General features: G+C 40.1%; 1 protein-coding gene across 1 annotated transcript in view; it reads left to right on the top strand.

Moving 5' to 3' along the window:
• ADAMTSL1 (ADAMTS like 1) overlaps positions 1-19,110 on the top strand; it is a 386,862-nt gene extending 367,752 nt beyond the window's left edge. Inside the window, exons 25-29 of the mRNA XM_051987060.1 lie at positions 1,710-1,890; positions 8,343-8,550; positions 12,992-13,101; positions 15,467-15,687; positions 18,449-19,110. Of these exons, the coding sequence (XP_051843020.1) occupies positions 1,710-1,890; positions 8,343-8,550; positions 12,992-13,101; positions 15,467-15,687; positions 18,449-18,555 (827 nt within the window). The 3' untranslated portion in view covers positions 18,556-19,110. The remainder of the gene's footprint in view (positions 1-1,709; positions 1,891-8,342; positions 8,551-12,991; positions 13,102-15,466; positions 15,688-18,448) is intronic.
• The last annotated feature ends 1,274 nt before the right edge of the window (positions 19,111-20,384 follow it).

The raw sequence follows: 20,384 nt of genomic DNA, 5'->3' as shown, positions 1-20,384 counted from the left end.
ACCATTCTGGAGAGCAATTTGGTACTATACCCAAAGGGCTATAAAACTGTGCATACCCTTTGACCTAGCAGTGACATGACTGAGACTGTATCCCAAGGAAATCATAAAGGAGGGAAAAGGACTCATGTGCAAAATATTTGTAGCAAGTTTTTCTGTGGTAGCAAAAAAATTGGAAAATGAGTAGATGTCCATCAATTGGGGGATGGCTGAACAAGTTGTGATTTTTGAAGGTGATGGAGTATTATTATTCCATAAGATATGATTTTAGAAAGGCCTGGAAAGATTTACACAAACTGATGCTTAGCAAAGCAAGTCGAACCGGGAATACATTGTACACAAATAACAGCAAAAATGTGAGATGATCAACTATGAAATGCTTGGTCCTTCTCAGTAGTTAAGTGATCCAAACAAATACCAAAAGACTTTGGATCAAAAATGCCATCTGCATCCAGAAAAAGATCTAAGGAGACTGAATGTAAATTAACACATGCAGTATTCACTTCTGTTTTCTGGGGTTTTTTTTCTCTCCCCCATGGTTTTTCCCTTTTGCTCTGATTTTTTTCTCACAGCATGATTCATAAAGCAATGTGTATAAAAAATAACAAAATTTGCTAGAAAACAAAAAGAATTTGCAATATGGGCTTAGATTCAGCATTACCTCTTCCTAGGAATAAATTGTCATCAGGGATTCCTGTACATTCTCCTGGAGCTAACAATAACTTCCAAAACAGTGGGACAAACTCCAATGGGGCCCTTCTGTAGAAACCCATAAGAAACCTTTGGCTTGGTTTCCATCCAGGTTTCTTCATAGACCTAAGTGAGACACTTCAAAGGGAAATTCCATTGCACGTTGTTTCCAAAATGCAGGGTTCTGAAGGAAAGAAACAGTTGGATGTTAATATGGAAAGGTAGCCTTGGAAAATAAAAATAAAAGATTCCAAATCCTATAAAACTTTTTCTCCTTAAGCCCCCTGCTCCCATCTATTCACCTCACAATGGCATGGCTTCATAGACAGGAAAATAAAGATCAGTTTCCTTGGCTGGCTAGACTTCCCTATTCTGCTACACTTCAACTGGTAGTGGGTATCTGTCCAGTTTGTCTGGCATCACCTTGCAAAGGAAACACTAAAAGTTTGCAAGTATTTTTAAATATTCTCCTGCCTTCACCTGTGCACGCAAAGATAACATAAGAAAGTAAAGCAAACTGTAATTTTCTATATCTCATTTCACATCCCCAGCACTTGTCACAGTACTTGGTAAATGGTGCATACCAAATAAGTATTGACTGACCCCATACAGCATAAAGAATTTCTTAAGCTTCCTAGTTATTTATAATTTTCGTGATTTATAAAATCCATGGGATTTAGAAACACAAAAGTTCTTAGAGATCATTTATGACAATATCCAAACCTTTCATTTTTCAGATAAGGAAACTAAGGTACAAGGTCACAAAGGCAGTAAATGCCACAACTAAACCTAGATTCTGGAACTTCAGATCCCTTAAAATGATTATTAAATTTAAAGCATCTTCACCTAAAGAGACATTATTTTGGAGTAGAGGGAAGATAACAAAAAAGTTCTAATTTAAGTATAACTCATAAAACCAAACTTTGAGTGATAGGAAGAGGTATATTGTTGTACCTACTGCAAGAGAGTGTACTATAAGTAACCCCAAGCTATTTTCCAATTTTATGTTGCGGCTGCTGCAGAATACTGGTGGACAGTGGACAAACTGGTGGGATGCTCGGCCTCATGTGGGAACAAAGGAGTCCAATTGCTCCAACTGAAGTGTGTGCTGAATAATACTGAGGTCAACCCTTCCTATTGTGCAGGAAAGACTAAGCCTGCTGTGCAACCTGTAGCCTGTAACCGAAGAGACTGTCCATCCCGGTGAGTGTCAAACAGAATATTGATTTAGGTCATTTGGATGCAGGGTGAAGGTTTCATGTCAGAGGTTCACAGTTCTTAAAGCTCTAAAATGGGTCCTTATTGGGTCATCTATTTCCTTATGGGTTAGCTTAGGGAAGCTAAGGTCCAGTGACGGAAAGACTAGTCACAAACAGACATGAATCGACTTCAGGTATTCCAGGACTAAATTCAGTGCATTTTCTACCACTGCAACTTTTCTTCTGGGGAAGCTATCTATTAGCTGAAATAATTCACAAGACACTTTCAGCTATGGTACTTGGAAAGCATGCGGAGCCTTACATCTTTTTCTTCTCTTAATAACTTTACTCTGTTGTTTGTAAAGTTATTATCAATTTATTTTTGGACTATATTCTGACACTATACCTAGTTTAAAATTGAATCAAATCTCTCTCCCCCATCATTCTTACTAGTTCCAAAGATTGCTATGTTCTAGGTTTTGGTCCCTCCAAGAATCAATGGCAGCATACTCTACCATTTTATAGTTATTAGAACCCTATGATAAATTTACCCAATCTTTATCCTTCTACTCCAAGACAGGTGTAAATGGACACTCCCCAAATTCTTTACTTTTGAACTCTTCTCTATGCCTCAAGAGAAAGAATGAATCCCATGAGAATGGGCCCTCTAGTTGTAGGATAAATGGGGGACAGAATGGATTCAGTTATCCTAGGGCCATACTTGTTGGATGTGGTGGGTCAGTACCCAGCTGTAGCAGGGTTACACACAGACTGCTAGAATGCCATTTTATTACCTTTCCATAAGACATTCACCTCTCAGGCGACTGTTTTGTCTTTTGCCAGCTGAGTCATAAGGAACAGTTGAAACCAGGAGAGACTCAATGAAATATGAAACACACTCATTAATATCAGCAGTTTGACTTGCTGACGGGAACGTTTCCACGGGAATGATTAATGTCCTTTTATACCCTTCCTGAACTGTAACACAGCCCATACCTCTCCTCCCCTCTCCCCCACACCTCCCCACCCCACAACCCCAACTCCTGAGAAATTGCTGAAATGGATATTTGGAAATCAAAGTGGATTGAAATGCAGGCCTGAGATTCACCAGGGACATAAGAAGCTGCAAATTCAGCCCTGCCAAGCTGTGTGAAATGAAGAAGAGTTCTTTTCTTTGCCAGGAACTTTTTAATTTGATTTAGTGATGGTTGGAGTCAATCAACCTAATTTACTCTTGTAAATGAAATAATAATAGATAGGTCTGCTTGAGTTTCAATGCCCCTAAGGAGGATTAAAAAGTACCTCCTGCTTACTTCCCAAGTAATCATGGATGTGGGCATTTCTGCTGAGCTGGATTGTTGGTTGGGATTATATACAGAAGAATCTTCTCTCCAAAGCAACTGCAGTATGCACAGTTACCACAAACCAAGATTTCCTTGCAAAATGAATAACCACTCTGTTCCACATTCCCCTAAGGATCCTCTTCCAAAATCCCACTTTCCAGGAAGGGAATATCACCACCTCTTTTACCTTTTATCATTCTTTAGATTAAATACTTCTTATATTTGGCAATGTTAGTCCCTACAGTTTTTACACAGAAAATACAGTATGATCCACAGGTAATAAAAGGGTCTCTCTGCTCATTCTTTCTCACCAGCATATGTGGAATCATGTTTAAACAGAGGAAACTAGGTTTCTTTATTTTTGTTCCTTAGAGATAATAATATTGTTCCTTATAAAAACTTAAAGCAGACGTTCTAACCTGTCAACATCAGAAATGAGATTTAAGCCACCTTTGTTTTTTCTAAATGAAATAGCTAAGAAACAACAAGCAACTTCTATATTTCCAATATTTTTCTCACACTGACACCATATCTGTAATAATGTAGCAAGGTCTCAATGCCACATTTTAGGAAAGACCAAGCTGAAGCACATCAAGAAAAGGGAGACCAGAATGCTAAAGAAATTGGAAACCAAACCAAAAGAAGATCCCAGCAAGAAACTGGAGAGATTGACTTGTGAGGAGAAATGAGAAGACTTTTGGAAAGCTTTAAGACTTATTTCCAAGTACTTGAAGGGTTGTCTCATAGAAGAAAAATCAAACTAGGTCTGCTTGGCCCTGAAAGGCAAAACTAGGAGCAATGGGTTTCAGGAAACTTTTCCCTTCTTTTTTCATTGTCAAAATCATCTTTGAAATAAAAAGGACAAAAAAAATGACTAAGGGGGATTGATATCCAAGAAAAGGAGATAATAGGTGAGTAACTAGCTACCCTTGGCAAGTGAAAGTAACTAAGCCCAGATGGACTTCATTCTTAAGTACCGAAAGAATTGACGGATATGCTTACTGACCCACTATAAGTGAGCTTTGGAAGAATGAAAGAAGTATTGCAAGATGAGAAACAGGCAACTGTCCCAATTTTCAGAAAAAGAAAGAGACTAAGGTCTGCAAGCTATAGGCCAATGAGCAAGATTTCAATTCTTGGCAAAATTCTAGCCTGACATATTAAAAGATTAACAAACAACTAGTCAAGGAAATGGTGTTCAAGGTCATAGTTTCATAAAGAACAGATCAAAGTGGATCATTCTTATTTCCTTCATAAAAATATAAGATTAATCAACTGATATCAAAGAAAAGCCATAAATATTATTTCTCTAGATTACAAGGAAACATGTGAAAGTCTCTCATGCTGATTTTACAGGCAAAAAAACAAATAAAGGATGCCAGTTAAACAGTAGTATAATTAAGTAGATTTAGAATTGGTCGATTCACTAAACCTCACAAGTAATAGTAATTAATGGTTCAATGTCAGTGTGAAATGCAGTCTGCAATGGTGTGCTCTGGAAATCTATGTTTTTCTGTGTCCTTTAATATTTTTGTCATTGACTTAATAAAAGCATAGAAGGAAGATCCTCATTAAATTTTCAGAGGGCACAAAATTTTGAAGAATAGGTAATTCCTTAAATAAGTTACGATTCAAAAATATCTTGACAGGTTAAAGCATTGGGCAAAATCAAATGTGATAAAATACAATAGGAAATTCAGAAAAGGAATTTCACAAGTACAACATGCACAAAGCTAAGTAATGGCTCATTAGAAAACAATCTTAAGAGTTTTATTATACTACTGTAAACTCAATATGAGTCAACCATGTGAGATAGTAGACAAAAAACCTATTAGCATTTTAGGTAGCACTGAGAGGCATGATGTCTAGGACTTAGGTAGTAGTCCTATAATAATCTTCCTTGGTTTATATCATTGTAGTCATTACATCTCTTAGTTTCTAGGCATTTTCTCTGACTCTCCCTCCTCATATCTGTCTACTGCCTTCTCTGGCGTCCTACAAGTCTCAATTAAAATTCCAATTTTCTACAGGAAGCCTTTCCCCAAACCCTCTTAATTCTAGTGCCTTCCTTCTATTATTTCCTATGGATACAAACTTGTTTGATTATTTTTTTTGGTTTTTTTGAGTTCCAGTACTTAGCACAGTGCCTGGATATAGTAAGAACTTACAGGAGATAGAACTAAGTTCAGAAGGTGAAAATTACAGAGACATATGTAATATGTAAGGGGGAACTCCCTAACATTTTGGAAATAAAGGACAGTATTCTGAAATTTTCTCTATATGGAACTTCTAATATGAAACTCTCCACTGAAAGTGACTGAGTCTTTAACATGAGCTTGGAAAGTTGCCTGAGAAACTAAAAATTTATGCTTAGTCTACATGCTAATCTATGTTAAAGACAAATATTTCTGCCTCTAAAGCTGGATCTCTCTCCACTCTGCCATGCTGATTTTTCTCTTAACAATTAGAACAACCCAAAAGTAGAATGGCTTGCCTCAAATATTGCTGAGGTTCTGCCTCAGGTAAGGTCTTTAAACAAAGATTGGATGGCCATCTGTCAGGTACGTTGTAGAGATGATCTTTTCTCAGCTCTGCCAATTAGGAATATCTGTGATTCCATGAAGATGACTTTGACTTGTTAAAGGAAAAAAATTCTTAACTATTAGAGGTGTCCATAAATAGAATGGGCCGCCTTGAAAACCCATGGTTTCCTGTCATTGAAGGTCTTTAAGCAGAAGGTGGCTAAATGATTTTTTTTTCCCCTGAGGCAATAGGGATTCAGTGACTTGCCCAGGATCACAGAGCCAGGAAGTGTTAAGTGTCCAAGGTCAAATTTGAACTCAGGTTTCTCCTGACTACAAGGCTGGTGGCTCCATCCACTGCACCACCTAACTGCCACCTAAATGACTTCTTGTTGGAAATTTTATAAAGGAGGCACCTACACAACTACACATTATATTAGAGTTCCTCCAAGGCCTTTTCCAGTTCTAAGCTTCTGCAATTTTCTAAGTAAGTCTGCCCAAATGATCTCTTCCTTATATAGTTCATAAAACTCAAAATATAGTTTTTTGAGGCCCCTCAAAAATATAGTTCACAGAAGACAAACACTACTTTTGAACAAAGCTTACAAACCTTATGATCATCAAAGGTTGTCAAGGAATTTCCCTCCCAAAACTTTGCTTATTAGTGAACACATATTTTTCATATCCAGTTCAGTCCCAATTGTCCAAAGGAGTGATGATTATAATAAAACTTTTTCAGAGTAGTGACATCCTCGGATATTAATTTTAAGGAATAACCTATCAATTGACCTAGGGACTGCATGTCCCCAAAATAAAATAGAAGGAAAAGCAACCGATTCCAGTAATAAGGATATGCTAGGCAAAAAATTTCCTGAATGCGAAGCAACAACTATGTTTTTCCCTAAGAGATGAAAATGATTTGCTCTGTGGGAGATAATTTTAGCCAATATAACCAGATTAATCAATATATATTTATTAAGCACCAACATAGGCCAACTACCTTGATATAAGTGCTGGGAATACAAAAAGAGTCAAAAGTTTCCTGCCCTCAAGGAGCTTACAATGTAATGAGGGAGATAACAAGAAACCATATACCTGCAAAGCAAGATATAAACAGGCTAAACAGGAAATAATTAACTGAGGGAAGACACTGAAATTAAGAGGAGTTAAAGGAAGCAGGATTCTAATTGTAATTTAAAGGAAACCAGGAAAGTCAATAATCAAAATGAAGGAGAAGGAGGGAGGAAGGAAGGAGAGAGAGAAAGAAAGGGAAGGGGAGGGGGGAGAGGAGGGAGGGGAGGGAAGGAAGAAAAGGGAGGGGGAGGGAGGGAAGAAAAGGGAGGGGAGGAGGGAGGGGGAAGGGAGAGAGAAAGGGGAGGGGGAAGGGAGAGAGAAAGGGGAGGGGGAAGGGAGAGAGAAAGGGGAGGGAGACGGGAGAGAGAAAGGGGAGAGGGAGGGGGAAGAGAAAGGGAAGGGGAGGGGGAAGAGAAAGGGAAGGGGAGGGGGAAGAGAAAGGAGAGGGGGAAGGGGGAGAGAAAGGGGAGGGGGAGGGGGAAGAGAAAGGAGAGGGGGAAGGGGAAGGGGAGGAGGAGGGGAGGAGGAAGTGGGAGGAGGGAGGGGGAGGGGGAGGAGAAAGTGGGAGGAGAAAGTGGGAGGAGGGAGGGGAGGAGGGAGTGGGAGGAGGGAGGGGGAGGGGGAGGGGGAAGGAGGAAGTGGGAGGAGGAGGGAGGGGAAGAGGAAGGGGGAGAAGCGAGGGATGGGGGAGGAGGAGGAAGGAGGAGGAGGGAGGGGGGGCAAGGGGGAGAGAAAAGACTAGAAAGGTAGGAAGGGGCTAGATCATAAAGGTCTTTAAATGTCAAACAGAGCATTTTGTATTTATTCCCAAAGGCAATGGGAAACCACTAGAGTTTAAGTGACATGATATGACCTACACTGTAGGAAAATCACTTTCATGGCTGAATGGAGAATGGATTGGAGTGAGGAGAGACTTGAGGCAGGCTAAGTCCTTAGCAGGCTATTGCAATAATCAAGGCTTGAAGTTATGAATATCTGCACTTGAGGGATGGCAGTGTCAGAGGAGAGAAGAGGAAGTATTTGAGAGATGCTGCAAAAGTGAAATCACTGGTCCTTGGCAACAGGTTGGATATGGTGAGTGAGAGACAGTGAGGAATTTAGGGTGACTTCTAGGTTGCATTAATCAAATAAGCTACCAGCTTAAATATATTGCATATTTCTTTCTGGTGGCAACACATCCTTTCTTCTTCTAACGAACTTGAGTATCTCTGGAGCATTATGATTACCAAAACTACCATCTAGTTCTCTGGGTATCTTTCAAGATCTACCTTTTGAGTCTCTTGTCTAAATATTTAAAGATACTTCTGCCTGTTGATTCCACACTCTCTGTGTTGTATATAAAATAAATCCATGGCATTGGTTATGAAAAGGATCATCTGTGTATCCAGATTACCCCAAATTTGTATCTATATAGGAGGTGGTAAACACTGGACATCTAGTAAGCTCCTTCTTAGTGCAGCAGATAATGCAATCCAAGTCCTTTTGGTTTACCTAACCATTTTTCCTCCTTCTAACAGATGGATGGTGACTTCTTGGTCATCTTGCACTCGAAGCTGTGGGGGAGGGGTCCAGACTCGTCGAGTTACATGTCAGAAACTAAAAGCCACTGGAGTCTCAGTACCCATGTCCAATGATATGTGTTCTCAGCTTGCCAAACGACCTGTGGATACCCAAGCATGTAACCAGCAGCTCTGTGTGGAATGGGCCTTCTCTAGTTGGGGCCAGGTAAGGGATTAGATACCTTATATTTTTACTTTAAAGGGAAATTTCTCAGTTTGCTTATTCTTGCTTACAAAGGCATAAACAATACCACAACTGCAACCTTCTCTACTTCTGTGGAATATTCTTCTTTCTCCATTTCTCTTTCATGTCCCTTTCCTCATGTTTAATTTCTACTCCCCAGATTTAATCCCCTCATTCTCTATTTTAACTCTTTTCTCCCATTCTCATGTTTTTCCTGATACTATGCTATTCTCTGTCTTATCATCCCTTTAAATTTTCACATTTGTCTGTAGCTCCTAAAGTCTGCTGCAGATGTCTACACTCTCATGTTTAACATTATCTGCCACACAATGTTAGACAAGACAAATCCTATCTAATAGGTATCACCTCAACACCTTTAATAGATTGTCTCAAGTCCCATTCCATTTCCAAGTCTACCCCTCTTACTTTACATACATAAGAATAAAATAAGCCAGGTAAGTTTGCAAAGAAGGACTGTCACTTGAAATATGATTCCTATTCCCCAAGATTATGCATCAAGTAGCTGAAATATTTTCCCCAAAAAGTCTGGAAAATGGGAACAATACTGTATATAAATAGTAACCTTAAGAACTATTATCATTTGGGGGATAAAATTTTTCATTTTGGGGGGTCATTCAAGAATTGACAATCAAGATTTGAGTTGCACTGAAGGATGGTGTTTGTTCAAAATATTTGATATCTTCATTTTCCAAGGATAAAGATTAATAAATGGAGAAAAAAAAAGCTTCGAGCATTGATAGATCCTTTAAGTCCTATTTTCTTTTCTCAGCTATATTCTGCCGCTCATCATTCCCAGGAGGGACTGTACTTCTTTCTTTCATTCTTTGTTGATTTTTTTCTAACAAATGACAACTCAATCAGTAAATCTATGTGTTACCCCCCCAAAAAAAAAAATCAAAAATTTTTAGTGAACTAAGCAGCTGTTGATAGTGAAATTTTCCTACTCTCACTGACAGTTTCCAGGATACTATTACCTTCAGTGAGAAGAAAAAATTCAGTATCTAGAATCACTCAAAGTCAGAAATGTCTCTAATCTAATCCAACAAACATTTATTAAGGCTTTACTTTGTCCAAGAACTGTGCTTAGTTGCTAGAGAACTACCCTCAAGGATCTTATATTCTATCAGAGGCAAGATTGAACATTTATAAAGTTAAGGATCAGTATGACAACTTGAGGAAGTAGAGAGAACTAGAGACACCAAGAAAGTCTTCCTGCAGGAAAGAGAATTTTTAGCTCAAGATTGAACATTTATAAAGTTAAGGATCAGTATGACAACTTGAGGAAGCAGAGGGAACTAGAGACACCAAGAAAGTCTTCCTGCAGGAAAGAGAATTTTTAGCTCAAGATTGAACACTTATAAAGTTAAGGATCAGTATGACAACTTGAGGAAACAGAGGGAACTAGAAGCACCAAGAAAGTCTTCCTGCAGGAAAGAGAATTTTTAGCTTTCTCCAAAGTTAAGATATAATCTCTTTTCAAGTCTTCCCTAAGTACAGCAACCTTAGAAAGTAGCAGAAAAGCACTGCTACTTGGATAATCTTGGAAAATCTTGGAAATCTAGTTCTCCCAAGTCAATGTTGTTCTATATATTTGAAGACCTATTGTAAATATCCCAAGTGACTGTGTAATAAATATATGAGCAAAATCAGGAAAATGCCAAGGCATCATCACTGGAAGTAATGGAGAAAATCCACAATAACTTTTAGGTCCTCTTACAATCTCTTTCATGATACATGGTTGACAGAATTACTGTTTTCCCTCTCTCAATCTCACCCTTCATTCCAACTCAAGATGTAATTACCAGTTCTTGAATGGCCCAAACAAAATAAGATCTTGGTCCAAACTAATAATATCTCTTAAGGTTTCTAATTCATGTACAAGACTGTTCTCATTTTCCAAGTTTTTTTAGGGGAAGGGAAGCATTGAAGTTTTTCTAAATTTAAAAAGAAAATTATAACCAAAGTTCCTCTTCCTAGCAGGATTCAGCTGCCGTTTTAATCTAGCACTTTTCTTGCCAACTGGGATGCTCACTAATATAGTCAGCATTATTATAATTTCTTTTTAAGTAACCAAGGAAACATTACTAAAAATTATCAGTGCCTTGGGCAAAATTGGATCCATTAGCATGATTGAAGTTCTTAGATATACTCTTTGGAAAACGTTCACTTTCAAGTTAATGCTTTAAAGCTCTCTGCTAGAAAAGAACTGATGTTCTAGATCAAGGCATGGTTATGCTATGTTCAATGGCAGCACATACAGTTAAGAGTTTCAGGTAGGAACAAGGCTGCTTGATTCCAAATCACTGTACTTTCTGGATGGATATGTCCCCTTCTTAGCTTCTCCGAATTCCCTTATATGTACTTCATCCATAATGGACATTCTCCATAATCAAAGACAGATGTTCTGATTGATCCATTTTGCCTAACTTGAGGTTATATAATTCTATAGTTCTCTTACCTGGAAAATCCACTTTTTATGGCTCTCTCCAATCTCAATAAGGCTTCACTTGCCTAATCAGACAGTTGGATGGATTCCAATTAGGATCAGGTCACTGGCTCTGGTTTCTACATTATGACATCAGGATCACCAGAGGGGACATCAGGTTCACATTCAGCTAGAGTAATGATCCTTTCCTAACAGAGTGAAAAAGAATAAAGAATCTACCCTTTCCTTTCCTCAAATGACTCTTGTATCCTTCTATCATGGATTATAATCAATTATTTGATCTCACAATGCTATTATTTTTACTTGGAATTTTTTTTTCAAGATTCAGTTATTCAGTCAGCAAACATTATTAAGCACCTTCTGTGGATTTAATACTGTGGTAGGTAGTAAAAAAGACATAAGAGATATTTGTCCCTTATGGAACTACCAGCCTCAGAGAGGGAAAAACAGCTAAAACAGAGAATTATAATACTCATTATATAAGTATCTAAGAAAATTTGAACAAAAAAAATTTTTTAAGTGATGTTAGGGCCAAGTGTGGGATCTGGATAATTATATTGACAAAGAAGTGAACTTTGAGTTAGTTCCATTTTAAAGGATGGATAGAAATTTAATAGGTCTGGCAGGAAAGGGAAAGGAGGACAAGATGAGGAGACCATTCTAAACTAGGAAATAGTGTGAGCAAAGGTACTTAGACAGGAGAATATGTTTCTACTCAAATATTCACACCCACATTTCTATGAAAATATCTTTCTAATAGTAACATGGATATTCTTTTTTTCTCCATATTCTTTACTTTCAATAAAGGTAGGAGAAATAATTCTGGTAGTTCCTTGGTGAATTAAAAACACCTCCTCAATCTCTGAAAACCTGGTTTGTCTGATGCCCTTTGTAGCAAATATTTCTCACCTGCTCCTAAATAACTACTTGTAGTTTTATAAACATTACAACCCCAAAAAAGGACCTTTAGGGGCTCAGAAATGAATTAAGTTTTAAGTTTATCCTTAAAAAGCTAAGTGTATGGCTATATCCTACTCTAATAATAAGAAAGGAACTATCGATCTTTTTGTTGTACAGAATATAATCAGAAATATGTGGCACATTGGTTAAATCCTGATGATCTTTGTGTCTTCCAGTGATCATTATTACATACAAGCATTTTTTGAAAGGGGAATTGACCCCTAGCTTATCCCTTTCAGCTCCCAAAAAAGTTTTCTTCAATGCTTTTCATCAGCAATAGAGTAAAAGGCTGAGTCAATGCCAGAGGGCTGGCTGGCTTCCCCCATCAATGGCATTTTCCCAAGTGTACCAAGCTCCATTCCCTTCATGCCCCAGGTTTCACATCTGCCCTATGATCACCACAGAAAGCATCTATTTTTCCTATTTTGGCAAGCTTTGGGGATGTGCATTCCTAATTCCCTCTTCATTTTCCTGCCCAGTTTTTAACTTGGAGACTATGGAAATCAAGGGCAAGTTGGGGAAATGACATGATTTGGTTTCTTAATTTTTCAAATAAAGAGTTCTTGGTTTTGAAAAGCAAAAGCTCATTAGGGGCCACATTGTTTTTACTCTACTTCAAATATTCCATTTATATTTGTCAAACTTTATCATAAGATATACTTTCAAATAATCAATTTGGAAGAGAAAAAAACTAAGATTCTTGGCTTGGTTCTTCATTTGTTACTAGTTATGTGATGATAGAATATAGTGCATTCAGGCAATAAGGAAAACAGTCTTAAACTGTTAACTAAATCTTAAACTAGTCTTAAACTAAATCCAGTAACTCTCTCATTCCCAGTTCTTCATGTCTTAGAGATGATTTGATTTTGCATAGAAACAGCACAAGAGTACCATGGCCCTGTGCCTCCAAGTCTTTATGATTTCATTCTCACAGAAGAAGCTGAGTTCTGTCCCTCTGTTCCTTTCACACGATGCCTTTCTTTTCCTGTTCTACAGTGTAATGGGCCATGCATTGGGCCCCGCCTGGCGGTGCAACACAGGCAAGTCTTCTGCCAGACAAGAGATGGACTCTCCTTACCTTCTGAGCAATGTAGTGCTCTCCCAAGGTAAGAAATCCTTGAACCCTTTCACCCACAGGAACAGCAACTGAAGGACTTTCTAATTAAAATTTATTAATCCTCCCACCTTCTAGTTTCTAAGAATAGGATTTTACCACTTCCCTTGCACCACTCACACTCACTTTCCAAAGTTTCAGAACTTTTGAGGTGAGGGGGGATGCAATGGGGACTGAAAGCTGGGATGATAAAGCTGAGATAAGCACACCGGCTGCCAAATAAGTGAACTTGGTAAGGCCATGTGCTCCCTCTCTCTTGCTTGTGTCAGCATCTTTCTCCTCACTTAAACTCCCTTTCTCTGCTCCATCCAGGCCATACTGGTCCTCTCCTTAATATCCCAAGATAGATACCCTAAAAAAGGGCATCCCATATAAAGCAGACTCAACCTCCCCCTACCTAGTAGTTCAAAGATCTCCAATTTTGTTAGCATGATCACTCCCTCCCTCAACCAACACTGAGCAGAACCTTCTCCAACTTAGTATAGGGATAGGGAACCTTTTTTCTGCCAAGGACCATTTGGATAATTCGAGGGTCATACAAAACTATCAACTTGTAGATCTCAAGCAACTTGTAGATTTACTAGCCTTTAGCTCTGATCACCACCTGCGGGCTGCCTTGGCAAGGTCAGACCAAATGATTCTACAGGCCAAACATCCTCACCCCTGATGTAGAATATGGTTTTTAAAGGTTTCTGTATCCAAAGATATTCATCACCTTTTGGCTGATGCCTCTGGTCTTCAGACAGTAGACTAAGGTAATATTTGAGTCCTTTCTAGGCTGGCAGAGCATATACTTTGCTGTCTTTTTCTTAAAGAATTTAGGCCTCCTTTCCATGACAGTATTTGAGCCCTTTCCAGACTGGCAGACCATATAATTTGTTGCTTTTTTCTTAAAAAACTTAGGGATACCTCCTTTCCATGACAGTGTTTGAGCCCTTTCCAGACTGGCTTTTTTCTTAAAGAACTTAGGGATACCTCCTTTCCATGACAGTATTTGAGCCCTTTCCAGACTGGCAGACCATGTAATTTGTTGTTTTTTTCTTAAAGAACTTAGGGATACCTCCTTTCCATGACAGTGTTTGAGCCCTCTCCAGATTGGCAGAGCATATACTTTGTTGCTTTTTTCTTAAAGAACTTAGGGATACCTCCTTTCCATGACAGTATTTGAGCCCTTTCCAGACTGGCAGACCATGTAATTTGTTGTTTTTTTCTTAAAGAGCTTAGGGATACCTCCTTTCCATGACAGTGTTTGAGCCCTCTCCAGAGTGACAGAGCATATACTTTGTTGCTTTTTTCTTAAAGAACTTAGGGATACCTCCTTTCCATGATAGTATTTGAGCCATTTCCAGAGTGGCAGAGCATATACTTTGTTGCTTTTTTCTTAAAGAACTTAGGGATACCTCCTTTCCATGACAGTATTTGAGCCCTTTCCAGACTGGCAGACCATATAATTTGTTGCTTTTTTCTTAAAGAATTTAGATACCTCCTCTTTCCATGATGAGACCTTGAGGAAGGGAGAAGGAAGGGAATAAGTATTTATATACCACCTACTATATACCAGGCAACAAACCAAGCATGTTACAGTTATGGTTTCATTTGATCCTCACAACAACCCTAAGAGGTAGATGTTATTCCCCATTAAGGAAAAGACAAAAAAGAAATTGATTTGCCTAGGGTCACACAGCTAATATGTATCTAAGGCCATATTTGAACTCAAGTCTTCTAACTTCAGACTCAACATTCCATCCACTGTGTTACCAGCTGCCTTTAATCAGATATACATCTACTGAATAAATACAGAGTTAGTAGGTGACATAGTCATGGGACCATGGGGTTATAGCTGGATGGGACCTTAGAGCTCCCATTTCATAGAAGAGGTTATAAAGCTGGGCAAGTGACCACTAATTAGATCATCACCACTCCTGGATTAAAATCCAGATTTCTTGATCTCCAGTCCAGTAAGGCTCTTTCTGTGTGGCCGGGGAATGAATGAAAGCAGAGTTAAATTGGCTTCTAATTTCATTCCATGTTTTCCATGTGTTTATCCTAGCTCAGCAGGCACAGAGAGGACATGTCCCAGAACACTAAATGATGATTTTCAATGAAGCCACTGTACCCTGGTCTGGGATATAGTGAAAAGAGCACTTTATTTGGAGTTAGGAGATCTCTTAATAGTGGTGTGAGATGGCCAAGTCACTCTAACTTTTCTGTGCCTCAGTTTCCCCATCTGGGAGGGAGGATAGCGCCTGTACTAGCCACCTTTCAGAGAGTATAAGGCAAGCTGAGGGAAAAGGTAGAAATCTAAATTCTTCCACTCCCTAAGAATGCTGAAAACCCTTTTGTGCTTTTCCCCTCAGGCCTGTAAGCACTCAGAACTGCTGGGCGGAAGCCTGTGGCGTACACTGGAGGGTCAGCCTGTGGACGCTGTGTACAGCGACGTGCGGCAACTACGGTTTCCAGTCGCGCCGAGTGGATTGTGTGCACATCCGCACCAACAAGCCTGTACCAGAGCATCTGTGCTCCTGGAGACCTCGCCCTGCCAACTGGCAGCGCTGCAATATCACCCCTTGCGAAAACAGTACGTTCCAACCCAAAAGAGTCCTCTGCAATATTCCAGCAGGGCTACGGGTCCAAAGGGCAGCCCCAAGGGCCCGAGCCCCGTGGTTAGTGCTATGGAACAGGTTTCCTTAAGGATTACAATCCCCAGGCTGCACAGACCAGTGTTCTCCAAAGGAACCTTTTCCAAGTGTGTGTATGTATCTGTGCACATGTGTGTGCAAAGGTCTGTGCCCATACACACAGAGTGCACGTGTGCCACAAAATCTGGGTTCTCAATTTACTGCTCTGTTGGTTAAGCATGATGGGTGCGACCTGGGGGTTCCGGCTCATCTGGAGAAAGGGGGAGGTTAGGCTCCTCTGGGGAGAACAACCAGTGGGAACCTAAACACACTCAGCATCCAGCTCACGTGTGGGCAGCAGGCAGCAGCAAGGCCTTGCCAATTAAAATAAGCATTATAAACACCGAAGAAGAAAACCATGAAGTTCACTTCGAAAACCACCATTGCAGGGTCTCGCCATGAAACAACAAACATCCCTGTTATCTGGTTTCCTTCCCTCTCGGCCATGCAATAACCAGAACTCTTCAAGGAGCCAACACACATGCATTTTGCTATTTAACACCCTTTTTTATAGACTCACAGGAACTGAGGGGCTGAAATGGACCCCTCCTCCCCCTCTTTTTTTTTAATGAATAAGGAAACTGAGGCCCAGAAAGCAAAGGGGTTTGCCTGAAGCCACTAAACTAGGAAGGGGGTAAAGTCTGGATTTCAACCCATTCTTCTGCCTCTGACTTTCCTACTCTGTTAGAGCATATTCGTGTCTCTCAAATCCAAACTCTCCCTTACCCACAATCCCAATGGCAGAAAATGCAAATTATTTTAGGATTTAGTTTTTCACTCTTCTCAAATCTTTCTATCATAAGGACCATGCTTCCTCTTAAGGAAAATACAGAAATCATAAGACAAAATGGAGGAAATAGAAAATTAATATAGTGAGGTCAAATTTGACCTCAGACACTTATTACTATGTGACCCTGGGCAAGTCATTTAACCCTTTTGCCTTGGAGAGAAGTGAAGAGGGAACAAAGGAAAGAGGGAGAAGGAGAGAGGAAGAGAGGGAGAGAGGAAGAGAGGGAGAAAGAGAGGGGCGGGGAGGAAAGGGAAACAAAGAAAGAAACAGAGAGAGAAAAGAAAATGGATCTAATTCTTATGTCAGCAAGACAATATTTTTCCAGTAAAGGGGAAATGTAAGGGGTTGCAGAACACAGTTAATTTTTTTTTTAATGACATTGATTTCTTTGTTTTACTCATTTGGAAAAAGAGGCTCCTAAAATAATGACTGATTGCAAAAGCAACTTGTCACCTTAATAGAGTTAATGACTAATGTTGTCTTTTTCCTATCCCATAAAGTTTTCTGTTCATTCAGAGCCATTCACTCAGCACTGTAATTCTCAATAATAGTATCCAGACACCAGATCTTCAAAAGCAAAATACAACTTCCTGACAAGTTATATTAGAGCTTAATGATGGGCCTCTGAAATAGCATTAATATCTACTATCAGACTCTACTTCAAAGTAGAGCAGAATTTTAGTCCTGCTTGAATCCATTCAAATTCAGTCATACAGTTAATAAGTGCCTATTACACTACAGCACTGTGCTTGGCAGGGTCTATACAAAAAATAATAATGGAATAGCCCTGTTCTCAAGGGGATTCCTGAAGGAGTGAAGGGGAGGCTGTTGAGGAAGGGGAGCAAGGCAACATATACAATTTAATATATGGGGCAGCTAGATGGTGCAGTGAATAGAGGATCTGAGTTCAAATCTGACTTCAGACACTTAATACTTCCTCTCTGTGTGACCCTGGGCAAGTCACTTAATACAAGTTACTTTTCCCAATTGCCTCAGGAAAAAAAAAAAAAAAGAGTATAATGGAGGTAAAAGTGCTATGAGAAATTTTATGTGAAAGTGACCTCAAAGGAATTAGGTCTGTAAGATCATAGCATCATACATCTAAAACTGGAACCCTAAAGGTCATCTAGACCAACTCTACCTCATTTTCAGAGATGAGGAAACATGACCTGAAAGGTTGGCTTGAACAGGATCACACAATCTAACATTCTATTCATGCTACTTAGCAATATCCAAGAGATCTCACCAAAAAGCTGTCATCTCAGTTGCACAACAAGGTTACAGTAAGTCTTCAAGACTTTCCATTTACTTCTCTATCCATCATGAGACAGGCCAAAGATGCATTCTCCCATCCTCGACTTTGTGAGGGCACAACCTTTTTTCTCATTTGCCCTTTTAGGGGTCTTTGTTTTATAGATAATATAATTATAGAGAATATAGATAATAGCGAACTTCTTCCTTTTCCTTAGCATCCTTTTCTTCATCCCTTACACTGTCGACTTGGCGTGACATGCCATCGAGTGATGGATGATGGATGCATTCAGAGCACTCACAGGCAGGAAAGTGTGTTGCAGACTGCTGGAGGGTTACAAGCACTTCCTCTGCTGCCAGGGGAGAACAGTTGATGCATCAGCTGGGAGGAGGGAATCCATGAGCCTGAAAAGAGGCATAGCTATTCTGGGCCCAGATTTATCCATTCTGCAGAGAATTTATTGGGCACCTAAGGTGTGCAAGGAGCCCCTTCCCCCCAGGTTCCACTAACCACAGCCCTGCACCTGCCTGGCCGTACAGAATAGGATTTGTCAATTTGCCTTCATTTCACCGTTTCCTTTCTGTCCCCTCTCCCCACTCCCCTTCTCCCCCTTTACCAGTGGAGTGCAGAGATACCACCAGGTACTGCGAGAAGGTGAAGCAGCTGAAACTCTGCCAACTCACCCAGTTCAAATCTCGCTGCTGTGGGACTTGCGGCAAAGCCTGAAGATGGGGAGCGGGGAATTGCTCTGCTTTGGCCACCTAAAGGACTCGTGCAACCAAGTGGGACAGAACTCAAGCTTTCTTCATGTTATTTATTTATTTTCCCCTTTCTCCCTCCCTCCTCTTTCCCCACCCCTTCACACCCTCATCTGACTCCCTCTCTCCCTGGACTCCCCCCTGCCCCACTCCTTGATTATAAGGGCCTCGACAAGCTTTCCCTTCCACACTTTTGGAAGACAGAATGCGATAAAGGCAGGAATAGCTAGAGTTATAAAAGGAAAGGAAGAAAAATTTCTAGGCTGAGCCGGGCCCAGAAAAAGCAAGCTGCTTAAGGGGGCCTCCCCCCACAATGACCCAGAGAAGCTAGGAGAAGGTGAAGTCCTCCAAAGTCACCACCGATGCCATTGGCCCCAGGAGGTGAAGCCTCCACCGTGCCTAATTAGTTCAACAAACAAAGAAAATTGGGGAAAAAAAAGTGGAGGGGGTAAATTTGTGTGTATTTACACAAACCTTGGACAACTAACAGGGTGTTTGTTTTGTGTGTGTGTGTGTGTGTGTGTGTGTGTGTGTGTGTGTGTATGTAAGACAGGACTGTCTCAGTTTGTCTCATCTGTCTGTCATGTCCTCTGTCACAATGAGAATGACTGGAGGGAAAGGGAAAAAAAGTCAGTTTGGAGCTGGAATTTGAATCAGTAGAGAAGCCAGCTCTTCTCCTTTGCTGAGAGGAGACCGAGAAATAAGGTCATAAGAGAGTGGAATATAAAGGGAATGAATTGGTAAGACAGTGCAGGGGATGAAGGAAGAAGCACTAAGAATTATGAGGTACAGTATTATCTATAAAACAAAGAGGATGAAGAAAGAGACAAGGAAAAGGGGTGTACATGCAACGGGTACAGGCTGGTACCACATCAAAGGTTGTCACTGACTTAAGGGTTGAAAGGAATATTAGAAGTCATCCATTCCAAACTATTGTACAGAGGGCAAATCCAACACAAGATGTCAAGTGATTGTATAAATGCTCTAACTTGCATGGTCAATGAGCAACAGGGTTTATTTGAACCCACACTCTCCTATCCAATCCAGCCTGTTTTCCATGGGTAACACCACCTCATAAGTTATCCTGGGCTCAAAAATATCATGTGTCCCTTCCATTTATGGGTTTGTGCTCCCTCAAGTCAGCCCTCAGAGCTGGCAGTGCTTTCTGTTTGGAAAGTGTACAACTCCTTCCCTTGACAATGAGGAAGGCTTTTGGGGAAGATTCTCCACTTGGGGCCATTCTTTTCTATGCTGCAACATTCAAACAGGATGGCCTAATGACTTGGAGTAGTGGGTGCTTTCTATTGACTAGCTATGGCCCTGTAGGAGCCATGCACAGAATAGCAGGGGCTGGAAAGCTTCATCCTTTCCCCTTAGTGCCTTACCATAGATGTGTCTCAGGCAATGAAATCCTTTCTGCCTTTGTAGTTATGGCAGTCAAACACTCTTGTAACCCCATTATTTTATATTAGAAAGCTTCATTCAACCAACCAGGAGCTCCCCAACATTAATCACCTTTATGCTTCAAAGGCAAATAAAGACTTTATTTGGGAGACTGATTTTGGAACAATTTCCTATTACCCTTATTGTAGCAGAACTCGGGCACGTTAATGACCAGGGAGGAATGGTACCTCTAGAATGAGCCACAGAGCTGCTTCTCTGCCCACACAAGAATAAGGTACCACTCGACTCTGGGAGTGCTGCCATGGGTGCCATGGCTCTGTCTTCAAACTAATTCATTTGGGGAAGTCAACATCAAGGTCAATAGTAACATTCCTCTGCTGTATCCTTCCCCCA

This window comes from Antechinus flavipes, chromosome 1, assembly GCF_016432865.1.
Source record: "Antechinus flavipes isolate AdamAnt ecotype Samford, QLD, Australia chromosome 1, AdamAnt_v2, whole genome shotgun sequence".
Lineage (NCBI taxonomy): Eukaryota > Metazoa > Chordata > Mammalia > Dasyuromorphia > Dasyuridae > Antechinus > Antechinus flavipes.
This window is presented reverse-complemented; position numbering and strand designations above follow the sequence as displayed.